Source organism: Drosophila melanogaster, chromosome 3L (assembly GCF_000001215.4).
Source record: "Drosophila melanogaster chromosome 3L".
NCBI classification, from domain to species: Eukaryota; Metazoa; Arthropoda; class Insecta; order Diptera; family Drosophilidae; genus Drosophila; species Drosophila melanogaster.
This window is the reverse complement of record NT_037436.4, coordinates 16005027-16023019: the sequence shown is the minus strand read 5'-3', so window position 1 is coordinate 16023019 and position 17993 is coordinate 16005027. Positions and strand designations below refer to the sequence as shown.

Sequence of the window (17993 nt, the reverse complement as noted above, 5' to 3'; positions counted from 1 at the left end):
ATGCAAACTCTCATAATTCGCTCATCGCATATATATGCTTTTATTGTTTTCCCTTTATTTTTTATATTATTTTTTTTTTTTTGGCTGGGTCATTTGGTGTTTTATGGCTGTCGGCATTTCGTGGAAACGGAGCAATTTTGATATGGCCCTGGACATTCGGCAGCTTGGATGCGGCTTAAAGACATAAAATCTCAATAAAGTAGCCAGCGACTTTTATCTAATTGTAAATCTAAAGGCGAATTCCCCGTTCCCGCAGCAGACCCTTGCCACACTCTTCTTCTTCTATAAAGCAAACTCAATTAATAAGAGATCATTAAAAATTCTTCTCTTTTTTTGGGTCTTTTGATTTTTGCCGTATTTGGCCCCGAAATCGAAATACTTTTTACGATTTACCCCCGCCTCAACGACACCCCGTCACAAGCATAAAATTGATTCGCTTTTGCGAAAAATTTTATCACTGACCAAATTGATTTTAGCTGTTCGCCGCCGCCGAAGCGCTGCTTCAATAGAAATTGTAGGCCTAAAGGAAGAAGGCAAGCAGAGCAAAAACAAAAAAAAAAAAAAGAAATGGAAAAATGAGAAAAACAAAACAGCGCCTGAAAAAATGATGTCCAACTGGCGGCGACGGCGGCGGCAAACATAAAAGTGGGAAATAGAAAGGAGCCGGCCCGGTCGACCAGTCCGATTCAGTGCAATATTTATGCATTAAGTACACGCAATTATTATGCGACAACGGCGGCGGCAGCATCTCAGGAGATTATTGATGCTCGCATTGCTCATACGCAGCGTGGCCATCTACCATCTACCATCGACTTGGCGCTTGTGCCGTTCCAGCAATTAAAACGCCGCCAGCACGCGATGAATGCCATAAACATTTGACGCGCAATCAGCAGCAGCAGCAGCAGTTGCAGTTGCAGTTGCAACTCCTTCGGCTGCTGCAACAGCAACAGCAGCAATTACAGCAGCACAAATTCAAAGACACTCCATGACGATTTTGCCATCGGGATGATCATCTGGCTGTGATGAGTGCTACTTTTACTGCACCGTAAAATATTGTGGCATAATCAAAATATTTTAATGTTAATATATTGTTTTATTAAAGTTTAGCATTCAAATTTTAATGATTTGTTTATTACCAGCTATTTTTAGATTCGAAAGGTGCCTTTTTATTCTAAATGATACTTTAGATTGACCTCCAATCAAATTCATAAAACAGTATAAGAAAACATATAAAATATAAAAAATAAATTAATGTAATTACTTATTATGGAATACAATATAATGGTTTCTTATAAACGAAAGTCACAAAGTTTATATACATATTCTGATAAGTGTCAAAAACAATTTGTATTATTTTCGTTGTTCACCTAAAAACTTTACTTTACCGCAGCACGCAAAGCGGTGATGTTTCCAACCCCAGCAAGGTGTGCTACTTTTACTACACTGCAACAAAACCTTTGTCCAAAATGAATTAACTAAACATTTTAGCTGACTTGGTTAAAAACAAGTACTCACTGAAAAACTAGATAGTTAGTATTTGTTGATTTGATAAAGCATACTCAAATGGTTTTTATTGATCCCAAAAAGCATACATTTTCTTGCGGTGTGGGGCCAGGAAAAACAGATCACGGGCGGACGGACATGGACATTCATTTCGCTTAAGCGCACTAACCGGGTAAACTGGTCGGTGTCTTTGATCCTGGCATTCTATTGTTCCGTTTCAAAGGCCACTATTATGTAAACAATCGGCGGCTTTGATCTTGGCCGCATCAAAGTTGTGCCGCCGCGTTTCATCTTCTGCCGCATGCAGCAAATAGCAAGCAGCAAGCAACAAGCAGCAGCGCCAGCTGATGCGATGCCCCAGCGGAAGATGATGACGGTGATGATGATGATGATGATGATGATGATGATGAGGATGATGACGATGACGATGACGAGAAAGAGGACGGCGAGGAAGCGACAGGCACTGCGTAGTTAAAGCTGCTACATCGCTACCAACGCTGCTGAGCTATATAATTTCGCATAGGCCGATCCGATCACCTGGAGAACGGAGCACCTGGAATACAGAGCCTCTACCGCAACCTCATAACTTTGGGCATAATCTTCAAAGCGCCGACCGACCGATCGCTTGACATCAATCGAGTCGGCCATTCGGCCGCTCTAATCCCAACAGATGGGCTCCCGGATCGCCGGTCGCCGATAAGCAATTAAAATTTCATTTAATGCACAACTTTATTATCGGTTCGGCCCAGTCACGGTCACGTCCTTTGATCCTTTTGCCCGATTTCAGGATCCGCTGCACAACTGTTCTCCGGTGTTTTTTCATCTTTATTTTGCGAAAAACCAAAGCGTCCGCTCGCTGTGGGAAACGCAACAGGTGCGCCGAGGCTCCAGCATCCAGAATCCAGCATCCAATCTCCAGTCGGCAGCAGCATTTCTCATCCATCAGCCGGCGGAGCGAGCATCTTTAATTTCTTCCAGCCGGGGTTCATAATTGCATTGCTCTCGATTGACGGAGGTCAGTGATGTTGCATGGTCACCAGGTGCTTTATGGAAATTTTAAAGGATTTTACTGAAAATTTATTTAAATAAAGAAAAACCACTAAAACATATTCTAAAATTCTTAAAAAGTTATATTTGAGGTATTTGTGACCTATGCAAATAATGTTATATAATTTGAATAATTTCTATACTTTCAATTAAAGTAAACATTTTATTCATTAACAAATAAATATGGTTTAAGAGTAGAAAGTAGAAGTAAGAGAAGAGAAGAGTAGATAAGTAAAAACTGGAAAATTATTTGCTTTTTACGAATATAAAAACCTTATGCAAATGGCGACGTAATCATGAGGATTAATCATGATATGATTTTACAAAAGGTATTGTTAAACCTTAATTTCTGGTTACATTTCTATTAATTCTTTTATTTCTTAGAAATGAATGATTTGTTCAATAAGCGTTCAGCTCCATAGGCCGCCAGAGATGGCTGAAATGGTTTCCACACTTGGCCATGGGGCAACCACTTTCTGGTGGCACTCTCTCGGATCGCACGCTCCAATGTTGCACGCTCCTCAGGTTTTTGCTGCTGCTGCTGCTGCTGCGGTCCACTTGGCGGCAAATTGCTGTTGCATGGCGATGGTGTTGTTGTTGGCCGGCAACGAAGACGTAGACAAAGTCGGCGAAACAACAAAGCGAAAATCTCTGCATTGGGGCACACGCCATTCCGAACATCAAAGCGCGCCGCCAGCACAGATTTTCTGAGGTTACCAACGCCACCGTTGGGGCAGCAGCAACATCAGCAGCAGCAGCAGCAGCGGCAACAGCGACGCATGCGCAGAACTCTGCTCATTTGTGTTTTGAGGCGCATTGTGCGACGCGCGTGTTAAGTGGACTGTGAATATGAAAGGAAAGTTCCCAAAGGAGCCAAATAAAAAACGCTAAAGAACAAGATGCCCCGACTGTAGGATACCCTCTACTTTCTCCCTTAAAGTCATTTTAACTACTTACTTGCATTTCTAAGTGCTAACTAGAAAAGGAATTTTAGTATATGAAAACATTCTTAATTCTTAAAATGAAGCTTACTGTAGTAATAATGATTCTAGACTTTCAGATATTTCAACAATATTATTTAGACTGTGATACACTTAATGTTGCATACTTATGAGCGTTCATGGACTCCTTGAGATAATATATCTTTACAAGATACACGAGATACTTTTAAACCTATATCCATATATATAGCACTTGCAATAAATATAACATTTACACTTTTTTTGCTCCATGTGGAGTGCAACATACCCTATTGCTGGTCAGGTAACGGGTATGCGCATTTCTTGCCGCCAAATAAATGCAAGTCCAGTTCCTGGACCTCCTCGTCTCCTCCCTGCCTTTCCTTTTTTTCCAGCATCCCCTCTGTTCTTAATCAAGAAACGCATCGGCGGCGTATCACGGTAGCACTTTAAACGTAAATTGCTTTTAACATGGTTATTACAATCTTAACGTTTGTCTGGGCCACGAAGCACTTCAGGCGGCGGCAACCTGTTGTTGTTGACGTTGTTATTGTTAGTGCTGCTGCCGCTGCTGCCGCTGATGTTGTTCTTGTTGCAGTTGTTGTTGTTGCCACAGGGGGCAATAGAATTCCGGCTAAGATCGCTCGCTCAGCCGGTCGGTCGGTCGGTCGGTTGATCTTCGTTTGTGTCTTTCTCGGGGATTTGGACTGGGATTGGAATTGGGATCGGGAGTGCGACTGAAACTGGGTCTGGATTACTCTTTCGAAAGTTTCGTGTAATTATGATTGCGCGATTATTATTGGATTGAATTAGTTGTCGGTGGATTTTGCTTTAATCGAAATGGTTTTGTTCCTACATCCACCGCTCTCTTCGCTGTTTCTGTGGCTTTCTTTGCTAATTAGTCGAGCACACGGCAAGATCAAAAACGGCATTATTTTGTACACAGCGAAAAATGAAAACAAAGAAATATTTTTTTTATATGTTTTCCGAAATATGGAGTATTTGAAAGGAAATGTATCAAATTTTGTTAGCTTTTTCTTTTGATTTTAATCAATTTAAAACATTTTAGATAATATGAACTATGTTTCACATTTCGTTTTTTCACTTTACCATTTAACAGTGTAATCATTCGAAGTAATGAATGTCAAATCAAATTTTAAAATTCAAAAATAGTTTAAAATCCTACTTTTTATATCGAGTATATGGGTAAACGGCAATAAATATTCTCGGTGTAAGTTAGTCGGTTGAAATTGGAGAGCCTGCTGCAGCGGCAGGATTAAGTGCGGCGAGCTATCCTTTTTGGGCGATAATCTTGCATTTTAAATATTTCGCAAGAAGCAACACGCAAATCCGCTGACTTGTCACACCTTCGAGCGCAGGTACATAGTTGGGCAGCCAGGAACCAGGGAGGGACTTAAACGTAGCACCTTGTCAGGTGGTGCTGATGGCAATGGCAATGGCGATGGCGATCCCGAGATGGTGATCAAAGCAACAGCCGCTGATTAAAGACAAAAAAAATGAAAACACGACGCACACATGGCAAAAAAGGGGGAATTTGTCGCCTTTTGTGTAGAGCTGCATTGCGCAGCAGCGCCGTCAAACGAAAGTATTTAATTTCAGGTAAATTTGTAAGATAAATAATTGTCGCTTACCTGAAAGAGCTGAAAGAGGGGAATGCGATGCGCTTCAAAGAACCTCATTGTGTTTTGCATATGCTGCTATATGGCGGCGTGTGTGTTCGCCATCACGGCCAGAACTTTGGCCCAAAGGACCTTCAAAAGGTCCGCCGATGGTGGTGTGTAGATTATGGGACAACGATGCCATTGTTGCAGCCGGAGGATCGGATCGCCTGCTGCGACCGGATCACAACAGCGGGACACACGGGACGATCAATAATGCCCCGGATCAGCTGCGGAATCATCACCAGCCCCGCTCGCCACTTTGACGCATCACTTTTGATGATTCGAGTACGGGATGGAAGACGACGAGATTCCCATTTCGAGCAACTCGAAATGTCAAAACACATCCGCCACACACATCGCGGCATCATAGCTACGATTGAATCCTCAAGAATCTCACAGCTGGTGGCAATGATGACGAATCGGAAATGGAACTCAATGCGCCAATGCGCCGATGCGTCGGCCATAATCAATAAGCCGAGAAATTTGGAACCACTTGCAGGGCAGCACAGTGGTACGGATACACAAGTCAGCTACTTAAAAATTGTAGAACCCTATACTTTAAAACAATTAATTAGTCCATTTCATTTTATAAGTTTATAAAACATCTATTATCTGTGCTTTAAGCTATAATACATTTCAGGCAAACAAAACATATTTTTCCTATAAAACCTTTTTCTTTTTGTTTAAGGGTAACAGTTTTGTTAGAAATTATTTGTATTTTGATTTTTTTCTAAATTACGAATTTCTTTTGTTTCTTAATTAGAAATGTGCGTCAAAAACTGCTACCCATAGCAGGAATATTCTAGACAGTTAAAGTTGCTGTTAGGAATCTTTTGTGCCAACATAAAATGCTACCAAGCCCACTGTGCGCGGGTCACGGCCCATGCCCATTGTCTCCCACTGTGCACTCATCAAATTGTGCCAAGATTTACGAGGCCCTTGATTGAGTTTTCTTGTGCTTTGAATACGGCGAACTTCACACAGGACCACCGCACAGCAAACGAACTGAGATATAAGATGTGAGCTGTGGGATGGGATATGTGGGCTATAAGATGGAAGATGGGCGATTTGGGAAAACGGTTTCCTGGTAGTTGGCCATTGTGATGTTCCGATGGTCTGCTCTTCTGCTGTTGTTCTGCTTTTAGCCCGGGCAGTGGCTAAACTGCTTCTGATCACGATGCCATCGGACCTGGCCAGAATGAGAATTTCAGCCGCGCTCTCTGTTGTTTATAAGATGACAAATTGCTCTGATATCGCAACATGTTGATTGAGCGCACACGCGGCAACATTGTTAAGGCTAAGAGCGGCTGGGGTCGGGGCTTCCAATGGGGAATTCTCTGTGCCGGCTGGGGAGCTTGGGTAGATCGTTTTCCAGTTCGGGATCTCGTTGCCCCGGGGCCCAGCGACCATGCCATACCATACCATCCCATCGACCATCGACCATCAGCCATCAACCATCCCGTTCTGTGCGCGTGCTCACTCGTTAAGCTCCATTTCGGGCCAAAGCCGGGCCCCAGGTCGTATCTCAACCCAAGTCCCTGGCTGCAGCATGAAAGCCCAGGGAAATAAAGAAATAAATAAAACAGGCAACGGCATAAAACAGACTCCAGCCACAGCAGAGAGTGCACCGAAAATTAATGCATAGGCATGATTATATTTAGTTTTTTTTATAGATTATATAAAAAAAAATAGTAATTATAAAAATTCAACACTTTAAATTCATTGCTTTGTTTGACTTATTATTAAAATATATGACTAAAGATACAATTTGCATGCAGTTATAGAATGCTATTATTAATATAACGTAATTATTATATATGAATGGAAGACAGGCAATAATTGACTATAAGAATTATACCCATTTTCTGATTTTCTTTAAATTTTATTTTTATTTATTAGCGCTAGTCTTAACTTTAAGCTGTAACATATTCAAGTACACAATTTTTTCCAGTGCACGGAGAGAGGGAGAGCGTTCTGGATACGTGGAGAGAAAAAACAGAAACACAAAGAAGACTGGAGATGCCGACAAAGTAATAAACCAATTAGGACATCAAAGTGTTCAGCCGGCAGCTGCAGAGCAGCGGCAGCGGCAGCGACGTCGGCAGAGAGCAATCGCTGGAGATCAGAGAAGATCACAGAATTTTGCGCTGATCCGACTTTGATTCTAAGCTACTAAGCGCAACCTACATATGTCACCGGTTGCCACGCCCCTCCGCCACGCCCAGATCCTCTTCCAGTAGTTCTTCTCTAGAACCCGGAACCATTCTCTATTTCCATTTCCACTTTCATATGCCGAAAAAAAATACAATTCTCCAGTTTCAGAGGCAAACCACTTTGATCTCGTCAAAAGGATCAAATGTTCTATGGCCAATTTTTACAATAGGAAACAATAGTATGTCATTAATTAACCATTGGTTGTTTGCTTAGCATACAAGCCTATTATTACATAACTTATCCATAAAGGATTGGAATAGATAAACTAAATTTATGCTTATATCCGAATTATTATTGGTTTTTATTATTGGTTAATGGGTTTGTAGACGCATCTTGCTGCGGCACAGAAAGTACACTATGTTTACATAATTAAAATTTGTTTAATAATTATTAAAAATTTAATAGTTGTCTATTTAATAGCGGAATTTAATACTCAAATCAATGAAACTGTCATAATACTATTTTTAGAAATATTATAACCGTGAATTTATGTACCTATGAATAGTTCATTATCTATGTTTTAATCCATAAACTGCAAAGTAGTTTATATTCAATAAAATATAGCTTATTAACCAGGAGAATCCACAAATATCAACATATTCAATATTTTCACCAATTTCCGAATTTGTGGAATCTCTAGAGTCGGCTGGCGCCTGCTCATCTGGGCTCCCACCCACATTATTTTGGCATTAAGTTGGCATTATGCAGATATCTCAATTCGTTATCATTTAAATCATCGGCACATGTGCGCCCACGCCAAACGGGAGCTGATCTGCGGCGGATCTGGCCAAAAGTGGCGGCATTCATTAAGAATTTAAATCGCACATAATTAAGGCTCAATAAATAGCCGATCCGGCTTCAATATGGGGCATACGATTTTTAAAAAGGCAAAAGGCGGAGACAACAAACAAAAAACAAAGGCGAGCGAAGATAACAAACGATAAGCGGAGCAACAAACGGCATAATTAAATCATAAGACGTTGAACACATCATTAAAATCGTTCAAATCGCTACTCGACTTGAAAACTGGCTGCTGACTGGGGAATCGTCTTACCCCCCCCCCCCCTCTTTCGACCAAAACAATATAAATAAACATTTATAAAATGTATATTTATTTATGAGCATCTTTCTTTGTTTATTAATTCGAATGGGGGTCTGTGTGTCGCCGATTTGATTGGATCATGTGGGTGATCAGCGGCTCATGCTGGAGAGGATTGCGGATGGCGGAGTGGCTCCAACTTGCCACGGCACGTGGTAAACGCGCTGCATCAAAGGCGCCGGCCACATCCCACCTAAATGTAAAGCTGGCTTCAATCTGGCGGCATCCAACATCCAGCAAGATTGAAGATCGAAGATCCAAGATCCCGCATCCCGCAAATCCAGCGGCGGCATCGATATATAATCAGGCCGCTCCGCCAGGCTGCGGAGGCGATGTCCATAAAACTGGTTGCAAACGCACATAAACCATTTAAGTCGAAAAGAAATCGGCGCGCTGGCAACTCTAACGAGATAAAAACAACTCGCAGCCACTTTGAATGGTATTTTATTTTGTTTTTCTCGAATTTTTTTATTTTCTTTTTTTTTTTTTTAGCCAGAAATCGATTTGGCTGTTATTTTCAATATTTTCGCCTTCTCGCGTTTGCGGCCTTTTGCATTTCAAAGGAGGCCGGCATTTCATTTCACAAAGTCAAAACAGTTAATTTATATCATGTCGCGACTACTGGTCTTACTGATTTTGCATTTTCGACAGACCTCCGGCTACCGTCTTTCGAAATTGAAATATGAAAATGAAATCAATTTGGGGCCAGAAACCTGATTAGCACCCCCTCCACCAAACCCACTCGACTACTTAATGCACGCATAGAAGATTGAAGCCCAGATTGGATGAGTCTGGGATTTGGAAAATCGAGAGATCGCAAATTAGTCACATTATAAGTGTACATACAGATATGCGCGGCCATAAATTTGCGTATATATGTATGTATCTCTGTGGCACTCATTTGCTGAATGGAGTTGAAATCGAAAATGAAATGATGCACTGTACGAAACATTTGGTGCTTTTGACATATCATTGCGCGTATTTTTATAATATCTAAAATAAATTAGATAAAAATTAGAGAAGATTAAAAATTGCTTAAATCTACTGGTTAATTAAAAATATACAGAAATTAATCAATATATTTTACTTTAATGCCGCCTATATAACGTTTTTTTTATAGGGAACTATACGGAAAAAGTTTTAATTATAGGATATTTCAATGGATATTATGGTGTATTATTATTCAACCTGAATAATGAATGTAAAACTATTATATATGTGTAAAAAATAAATAATTTTTGATAGTTTACATAATTGCAAAGCCGAATGCATTACTTATTTTTCTTTGTGCATCAAACTGAGCTGGACGAGATGCGGGGGACGACGGTATGTGGCCTTGACGCTGCGGTGCGACTGCGTAACTAAGTAGCCGCCGCAGGACAGCCGCACCGTCACCATCGCCATGGCACCATCACCGTCATCACCAACACCACCATCACCACCATCAGCAACGGCATCAGCATCACAATCTCCGCCAGCAGCAGGTGCACCAAGTCAAGTCGGCCGGGCTCAAAAGGTGCCGCTGAGCCTGAGCTAATTTCAAATTACACACTTCATTCGCCCGGGGAACTGGGACAGCGACTTGGACTGCGATTGGGACTGGGATTGGGATTGAAAACGGTATTGGTATCGGGACATGGGGCTAAGTAAGCCGCTTTTGAAGCCAACCACAATTGACAAGCGTGCCCCGCACACCGCACTATACCACCACTCCATACCCTACAATACACCATATCCATATACTATGCCATATCCATACCTATACCGCTCTGATCCTTAAGATCAAAGCCGCCGGCCGCCCGCACGCTCAATCCTCCTCCTCCACCAAAAGGAAAAGGTCCGAGATGCAGTCACTTGCCGCCTAACGGTCGATCGATGGGCTCGTAATGTGCGTGCAAGATGGATTTTCGGGCACCGTGGGTGTGGCTTATTTTAAAGCAATTAGGCCCATAGTGAAGAAGCGTGTCTGCTGATGTCTCTGATGTACGAGGACACTTTTCACTATTGTCCGTGCCGGCCTTTCATCTCGCCCGCTAACAGATCATTTGAGTCCGGCCATTTCGGGCCATTAAACTGATTAGTTGCGGCCAATGGGGGACGCTTGGAAATTACTCAAATCTGTGATTGATACTTTACGGTGGCAATTATACATGCTGTTTAGGCAGCAAGGATTTTAATTACCAAACGCGGCTCTAGTTTTCTGATGGATGAAATGATTTTCGTTAAACTAAGGTAAGCTTAGACACCCATCCCAATAATATTATAAAATAAAACTGAAAGTCAACTCAATCTTATTTTCACAGAAAAAATTTAAGTTAGTTATCATCAAAATCGGAACGTTATTTATAAGAGGGCTGTCTGTTAAATGTTGAATATAGTTAAATAGAGTTGTTATAAATCCTTGCAGAATTGTTTATGAAAACAAATAGGAGCATATTTTTGTAGTCAAAATTACGATTAAGTAGCTTAAGTAGTTTACTAAACTAAAGTAGTTTTACTCGTGTATCTACATTAGCTGTAAAGTAAAATATCGTGTAGAAACTACAAATGTTAGAAACCGTTATATTGGTAACATTCAATCGCTACATTTTTGCGGCAACTCTTCGCACTTTTTCCACTGTGCGGCATAGAGTGACCAGAGTTCAGCAACTGCACTTGAAATTTCCTGCGTAACGTCACACTGTTAATCTATCGCACCGCATGAGATCTATCGCTTGCGCGACTACGGTCACATTCTTCGGTGGTTGTAAAAATTCCGTGAGTGTTTAGCAGCGACTCCGATTTTAAACGTGAATTACCCAACGAAAGAGTGCAGTATACCGTGGAAAGCGAAGTCCACCCGCCCAGCGACCTTGCGGAGTGGTAAAATGTCTTGTGCGGCCACCCTCTCGTCGGCCAAGGACTCCACCAATGCAAATGCCAGTGGTGGTGGTGGTGGTGGTGGAGGAGGAGGAGCACCGACAAACAGCAATACCAACACTAACACCAACACACAGTCCACAGCTGTGGGTGTGGTAGTGAGCAGTGCAGCAGGCACAGGTGTTGGTGTTGGTGGGGGAGGAGGTGGGGGTGGTTCCCTTCCCGGTGGCACCACCTCCTCGTCCTCCGCCTCAGCCGCCGGTGGCGTTGCAGCGGGCGGCGGCGGCAATTCGGCAGCGGCCCTCGTCCGAAGATTCTCCATGGAGGGCGTGGGTGCCAGGGTGATCCGCGGACCGGACTGGAAATGGAACAAACAGGTGGGCAGGGTGAAGGGGGTGTCCCAGCTGGTTTTGCTTTAACTTCCAGTGAAAAAAGAACTCTCCCCGTTCTCAATTGACCGATCAATTAATTTAATTGCACACCTCAACTCGATTCTTGACATCTGGCCAAACTAGTCAAGTTTCTCTTTTCGCATTACTAACCAGAATCCCAATGGGGACACATGTGATCCTAGAAAGTGGGTATAAAGTCCTACTTCGGTGCACTGAGAAAATCCAGTTCATAGATTTAAATATTTATCGTTGTTACATTGATAGCATTGCAATTTAAGTGAGATCAAAGTGCACGACCAAAAAGTATTTCAATTTACTCAAAAATGATAGCGTATGTATATTTTGAGCATGTTCAGTTAACACTTTAAATTATTCGTGTACTCAATTCTTCTTTTCCCAAGCTTACATTTACATTTAATATGTGTAACCTTTGGCTGGCTAATTATGTCTTAACAAATGGCTTGTGAGTCATATCTCATACATACATCATAACTCTGATGCAAGCTTTGAAAGTCTGTTTGCTTTAGCCCGGAAAAACGATTTGAAAGTGCAGAAAGATACAAAAAAGGCAAGATTAAAGTATAGACATTTCCGCACACAATTTCTTTAACTGATTCGATGAAGATTTACCAGCATGATGAAATATCCAAGCCCATAATCAGTGGCATTATTTGACTAATCATAATGCAGATAAAAATTTAAGTGGATTTACAATATGCTGCAGCATTTCAACATTCAAGTATTAACAGTATTAGTTGTTTAGCAAAATATTAGTTCAAATAAGTTATAAAATGTTAAACCGAAATTTTTTCAATGAGCTGCTTGCAATCGCTGAACAAATAGAACCCTATTACATAGAAATGGAGGTTAAGCAAACCCTCATTCCCTTTATTTATATTTATTTATTTTACGACTCGTTGATCGCATTTAGAGATAGCCAAACGAATTTGTAGCGACTACCTACCTTAACACTTAGTTAGTTGCTATTATGCACTTCGGCTATAGCTTTCGCATCCTAATCAGCGTGGGTTACGAAATGGAAAATCGAAAGATGGACTGAGTCACTACAAATATAATATTTTTTCGTTTCGATTCTCTTCAGGACGGCGGCGAAGGACACGTGGGCACCGTTCGCAATTTCGAATCCGCCGAGGAGGTGGTCGTGGTCTGGGACAATGGAACAGCTGCCAACTATCGCTGCGCCGGAGCCTATGATCTGCGCATCCTGGACAGTGCACCCACTGGAGTAAAGCACGAGGGCACCATGTGCGACACTTGCCGCCAGCAACCGATCTTTGGCATCCGCTGGAAGTGTGCCGAGTGCATTAATTACGATTTGTGCTCCATCTGCTACCACGGAGATAAACATCATCTGAGGCACCGTTTCTACAGGATCACCACGCCGGGAGGTGAACGAACCATGCTGGAACCGCGTCGTAAGTCCAAGAAAGTGCTCGCCAGAGGCATCTTTCCGGGAGCTCGTGTCGTTCGCGGCGTGGATTGGCAGTGGGAGGATCAGGACGGAGGCGTTGGTCGGCGTGGCAAGGTCAACGAGATCCAGGACTGGTCTTCGGCCTCGCCAAGATCGGCAGCCTACGTGATTTGGGACAATGGCTCCAAGAATCTGTACCGCGTTGGATTTGAGGGCATGGCAGATCTTAAGGTCGTTAACGATGCCAAGGGTAGTAATGTTTACCGGGATCATCTGCCACTATTGGGCGAAAACGGACCCGGAAAAGGACCGCATGGCTTTCAGATTGGCGACAAGGTTACAGTGGATCTAGATCTAGAAATCGTTCAGTCTCTGCAGCATGGACATGGCGGCTGGACCGATGGCATGTTCGAGTGCCTAAGCAACGCAGGAATGGTCGTGGGCATCGATGAGGATCACGACATTGTGGTGGCCTACAATTCCGGCAATCGCTGGACTTTCAATCCAGCTGTCCTTACAAAAGTATCCTCGCCAACCACTGCTCCGCCCGAGTTTCAGGTGGGCGACATTGTCAAGATCTGTTCCGATGTGGAGAGCATCAAGATTTTGCAGCGAGGACACGGCGAGTGGGCTGACGCCATGCAATTGACTCTGGGAAAGATCGGCCGCGTGCAACAGGTCTATCATGATAACGACCTTAAAGTGGAGGTGGGCAATACTTCGTGGACCTACAATCCGCTGGCCGTTTGCAAGGTGGCTTCTTCAACTGCCTCCGATGGGAGCTGCGCTCCAGTTATCCCGAGTAGTGAACGTCTTTCGGCCATTCTCAAAAAACTGTTCGAACCAAATGTCTCCGGCGATGCCACTGAGGAATTTGTCAAGGCAGCAGCCAATGGATTTGCAGTAAGTACAAGAAAATACGTTTAGCACTTGATATCAAATAAATTGAACCGCATTTCCAGGCACGTTGTGAGGAGTACTTGGCTGGCGCAGCTCAACCCTCGACCTCCAGTGCCTCGCCCAGTTCTGGACCGGATGTCAATGTGAATGGTGTGTTTGCCGGACATACTGCTCTGCAAGCAGCCAGCCAGAATGGCCATATTGAGGTGATACAGGTACTACTCCGGCACGCCGTCGACGTAGAAATTGAGGACAAGGACGGAGATCGCGCTGTCCACCATGCCGCCTTTGGTGATGAGGCGGCGGTGATTGAGATATTGGCCAAAGCCGGGGCAGACTTAAATGCGCGCAATAAGCGCAGGCAGACGTCTCTGCACATTGCTGTCAATAAGGGCCATTTGAACGTAGTGAAGACGCTTCTAACGCTAGGTTGCCATCCTAGTTTGCAAGATTCCGAGGGCGATACACCCCTACACGATGCCATATCTAAGGAGCACGACGAGATGCTGTCCCTGTTGCTGGACTTCGGGGCCGACATCACGCTAAACAACAATAATGGATTCAATGCATTGCATCATGCTGCTCTCAAGGGTAATCCTAGTGCCATGAAGATCCTGCTGACCAAGACGAACCGTCCTTGGATTGTGGAAGAGAAGAAGGATGATGGCTACACAGCTCTGCACTTGGCAGCACTTAACAACCACGTTGAAATTGCTGAGCTACTAGTGCATATGGGTAAGGCCAATATGGATAGGCAAAATGTGAATCTCCAGACGGCTTTGCATCTTGCGGTGGAGCGTCAGCATGTGCAAATCGTCAAGCTGCTGGTGCAGGATGGGGCAGATCTTAACATACCCGACAAAGACGGGGATACTCCGCTGCATGAAGCGTTGCGACATCACACTCTGTCGCAGCTGAAGCAACTGCAAGATGTGGAAGGATTTGGTAAGCTCTTGATGGGCCTGAGAAATGCTAATAACAAGAAGGCCTCTGCTTCGATTGCATGCTTCTTGGCTGCCAATGGAGCTGATTTGACCTTAAAGAATCGCAAGCAGCAGACCCCACTGGACCTGTGCCCAGATCCCAATCTCTGCAAGACCCTGGTCAAGTGCTACAACGAAAGGAAGACCGACGACTCTGAGTTGCCCGGAAATGTAGCTGGAACGAGTTCGAGTGCCAGGGCAAGAGCAGCCAGTGGTAGCTTAAATCAGTCCTCCTCAGTCAATATGCCGCTTTCCAGCCTAGCTGCCTCATCCACTTTCCCAGCTGCCTCATCATCTTCCATATTTGCCCTCAACGGCATCGCCAACGAAATGAGCCAGTCCCTGCACGAGGATCCTCCGAAATCGTCAGCCAGTCTTGATGAGTGTTTGGTTTGCTCGGATGCCAAGCGGGATACGGTCTTTAAGCCCTGTGGCCATGTCAGTTGCTGCGAGACCTGCGCTCCGAGGGTGAAGAAATGCCTCATCTGTCGGGAGACCGTCTCCTCGCGCGAAAAGATCGACGAGTGTCTGGTGTGCTCGGATCGCAGGGCAGCCGTCTTCTTCCGCCCCTGTGGCCATATGGTCGCATGTGAGCACTGCAGTGCTTTGATGAAAAAGTGCGTCCTGTGTCGCACGCAAATCGATGAGATATTATCGTTCAGCCTTTGCTGCGGAGGTAGTGGACGACCGGAGAAGGTGTCCGTGGCAGCTGGAGCGATGGCAACAGTGGGCTTGCCACTGCCCGACGATCGTTTCATGGAAGCTGCAGCAGCGGCAGCTTGTGCCAATGCCTCCGGCCATAGCGTGGCCATGAACAACACCGTGGTTACTCCAGTGGCGGGCAGCAGCAATCAGTTGAATAGCCAGAATAATCTCCTGGCCGCTGCAGCAGCCTCTTCGAATGTCTCGAATCTGTCAGCAGCTGGAAACGCGATGGTGGCTCCTTCCAATGTCAACAACTTCCAGATGGATGATGTCCAAAAGTTGAAGCAGCAGTTGCAGGACATCAAGGAACAGGTGAGCTCAAATAAGATTGAAAATATGTTCAGTGACTGATCCTCAAATTTATCTTATAGACTATGTGTCCTGTCTGCTTTGACCGCATAAAGAACATGGTCTTCCTATGTGGCCACGGCACGTGCCAGATGTGTGGCGACCAGATTGAGGGGTGTCCCATTTGCCGCAAGACCGTGGAAAAACGCATCCTGCTCTTCTGAAGCCCGTTCCCGGTTCACACATTCCGCGCACAGTCTGCACAGCCTTCGAAGTATTAGGATATTTAAAGGACTCACATTCTTATACACACATATATACACACACAATATCATATATATAACTATATATCGGATTGGTCTTATAAAGCAAAAATATATTTTTAACAAATATTCAAACAAAAACATTAAGCAGAAATACTTTTGCTTGGCTCCTTGCTAATCAGATCCCTCAGAATGTCCTTCTTGGCCTGGAAATAGTCACGGAACCAGAAAATGTGATCCTTCTTCTCCTGGGCAGTCAAGTAGGGATTCTTGGACAAGCCGACGCAGACGAGCTCCATGAAATGGCGAATAGGCCCCTTGCTAGGACACCAATCCTCGAGATGTTGTTCCAGAAAAATGTGTTCCGAGAAGTCCACGTTATGCTCGTCCTCCCAATCCTGCTCATTGTTGATGGGAAAGCGCCACACCTTCTTTTGATCCGTCCACAGGACCATTTGCTCGAAGTAGTTTGCCGGGGGATGGGAAGCTTGTAAACTAAGCTCCCGCTCACTCAGCTGTGACCAGGTTGAAAGGATGTCGTTGGAAATCGGCAGCTGGGTATCCTTGAAGATACCCAACGGTTCCCCGCCGTACAAATTGACACTGCCCGTAAAGGATTCAGCCTCTCGTTTGGTTTGCCTCTGTGACCGCTGATAAGCCCCATCTCGATTCTGTGGCTTGAATCTGGAAGCCAGCGAGCGGCGAACGTACTCGCCGCGGGTCTGCTCCACCTGCTGCGGCTGCTGACGACGATCGATCTTCATGCCCACGATAATATCACTGTTGTGTAAGGAAAATAAATTTTATTAGATTATCCATTAATGCGAGAAAATCATTTTTACACACCTCAGATTGAGTTCCTTATCACCAGAAGGAGATCCCGAAACATCCGCCGTCTGATTTTCTCCGGTCGCTGCTGAAGAGGACTCGCTTCCATGGCCAAGGAGTTTGGCCAATAGCTCAGACTCTGTCTGCTTCTTGTCGCTCTCACTGGTGCCCAGCATGCTAGCAATGTTCTTGGCCGCAGTTAGAACATTCTTGGCGGCTGCCTCCTGTTTCTGGGCCTCCCTCCGCTTCCTGTTGGCATCACCAGGACGTGGAAAGTCCGATGCCGAGAGCTGATCCGTGGCCTGCATGGTGCCCAACAGGCGGTTCAGCCGCTGGGCCGCCGTTTCCACAGGTTCCTCCTTCTTCTTCGTGGGCTTTTCGTCGTCCGAAGAGGAGTATCCATCGTCGTTTTTGGACTGCGAAGAGGAGTAGTTGACCAATCCCACGTTTTTGAAGGCAGACGGTAGCAGGGAACTGAAAAATAAATAGTCGAGTGACGGATTTCTTTTGGTTATTTCAAATTAGACGGGTGGCCTACCGTAGGCCCAATCTCTGGGAACTTCGTACGGCCAACATTTTATAATATTTCTTTGATAATTTTAACTAGAAATAAGACCAAAGAAATCGCTCGCGTAACAACAATTCGGCGGAGAGTTGCCAGACCAGATGAACTGTTTGCACTGCCGTTTAAGCTAGTTTATAGTTAAATTTGGCTTTATTTTATGTTTGGCTTCCCTTGTCCTATTTCTTATAGTGTTTTGATTGAAAATATCCTTAACTAACCTAATCATTTCATGGACATTTGTTTTTTATCTGATTTGATATAATTTGAAATAAAA

At 44.1% G+C, this 17993-nt stretch overlaps 2 protein-coding genes and 3 long non-coding RNA genes across 7 annotated transcripts; 3 read left to right on the top strand and 2 right to left on the bottom strand.

The window, feature by feature from the left end:
- Positions 1-1437: 1437 nt before the first annotated feature.
- lncRNA:CR45998 (long non-coding RNA:CR45998) lies at positions 1438-5483 on the bottom strand. 2 transcript variants are annotated; one of them, NR_133245.1, is made up of 5 exons: positions 5162-5483; positions 4696-5084; positions 3799-4202; positions 3024-3391; positions 1438-2546 (listed from the first exon to the last, which is right to left on the bottom strand). It is a non-coding gene; the product is annotated as a long non-coding RNA:CR45998 (long non-coding RNA). The 2 variants fall into 2 exon arrangements; NR_133246.1 differs by lacking the exon at positions 3024-3391.
- Positions 1514-2611, top strand: lncRNA:CR43949 (long non-coding RNA:CR43949). Its single transcript, NR_124952.2, has one exon. It is a non-coding gene; the product is annotated as a long non-coding RNA:CR43949 (long non-coding RNA).
- On the top strand, positions 4703-5855 carry lncRNA:CR43950 (long non-coding RNA:CR43950). Its single transcript, NR_124951.1, has one exon. It is a non-coding gene; the product is annotated as a long non-coding RNA:CR43950 (long non-coding RNA).
- Positions 5856-11207: 5352 nt separating this feature from the next.
- Positions 11208-16468, top strand: mib1 (mind bomb 1). 2 transcript variants are annotated; one of them, NM_140569.2, is made up of 4 exons: positions 11208-11740; positions 12858-14090; positions 14150-16087; positions 16147-16468. In NM_140569.2, the coding sequence occupies exons 1-4, from the start codon at positions 11372-11374 to the stop codon at positions 16285-16287; spliced, it is 3681 nt and encodes a 1226-aa protein (NP_648826.2). In that variant the 5' UTR covers positions 11208-11371; the 3' UTR covers positions 16288-16468. The 2 variants fall into 2 exon arrangements, with proteins under 2 accessions (NP_648826.2, NP_001261913.1); NM_001274984.1 differs by lacking the exon at positions 11208-11740 and adding an exon at positions 12711-12779.
- Positions 16421-17827, bottom strand: mRpS31 (mitochondrial ribosomal protein S31). Its single transcript, NM_079376.3, has 3 exons — positions 17693-17827; positions 17173-17628; positions 16421-17106 (listed from the first exon to the last, which is right to left on the bottom strand). The coding sequence occupies exons 1-3, from the start codon at positions 17728-17730 to the stop codon at positions 16470-16472; spliced, it is 1131 nt and encodes a 376-aa protein (NP_524100.1). The 5' UTR covers positions 17731-17827; the 3' UTR covers positions 16421-16469.
- Between the last annotated feature and the right edge of the window lie 166 nt (positions 17828-17993).

Coding starts and splice junctions, on each gene's coding strand:
- mRpS31 (NM_079376.3), bottom strand. CDS start 17,730: ATGTTGGCCGTACGAAGTTCCCAGAGATTGGGCCTACG. Junction 17,629..17,692: donor TCCCAGAGATTGGGCCTACG/GTAGGCCACCCG, acceptor TTTATTTTTCAG/TTCCCTGCTACCGTCTGCCT. Junction 17,107..17,172: donor GATAAGGAACTCAATCTGAG/GTGTGTAAAAAT, acceptor CTTACACAACAG/TGATATTATCGTGGGCATGA.
- mib1 (NM_140569.2), top strand. CDS start 11,372: ATGTCTTGTGCGGCCACCCTCTCGTCGGCCAAGGACTCCACCAATGCA. Junction 14,091..14,149: donor CAGCAGCCAATGGATTTGCA/GTAAGTACAAGA, acceptor CCGCATTTCCAG/GCACGTTGTGAGGAGTACTT. Junction 16,088..16,146: donor TGCAGGACATCAAGGAACAG/GTGAGCTCAAAT, acceptor TTTATCTTATAG/ACTATGTGTCCTGTCTGCTT.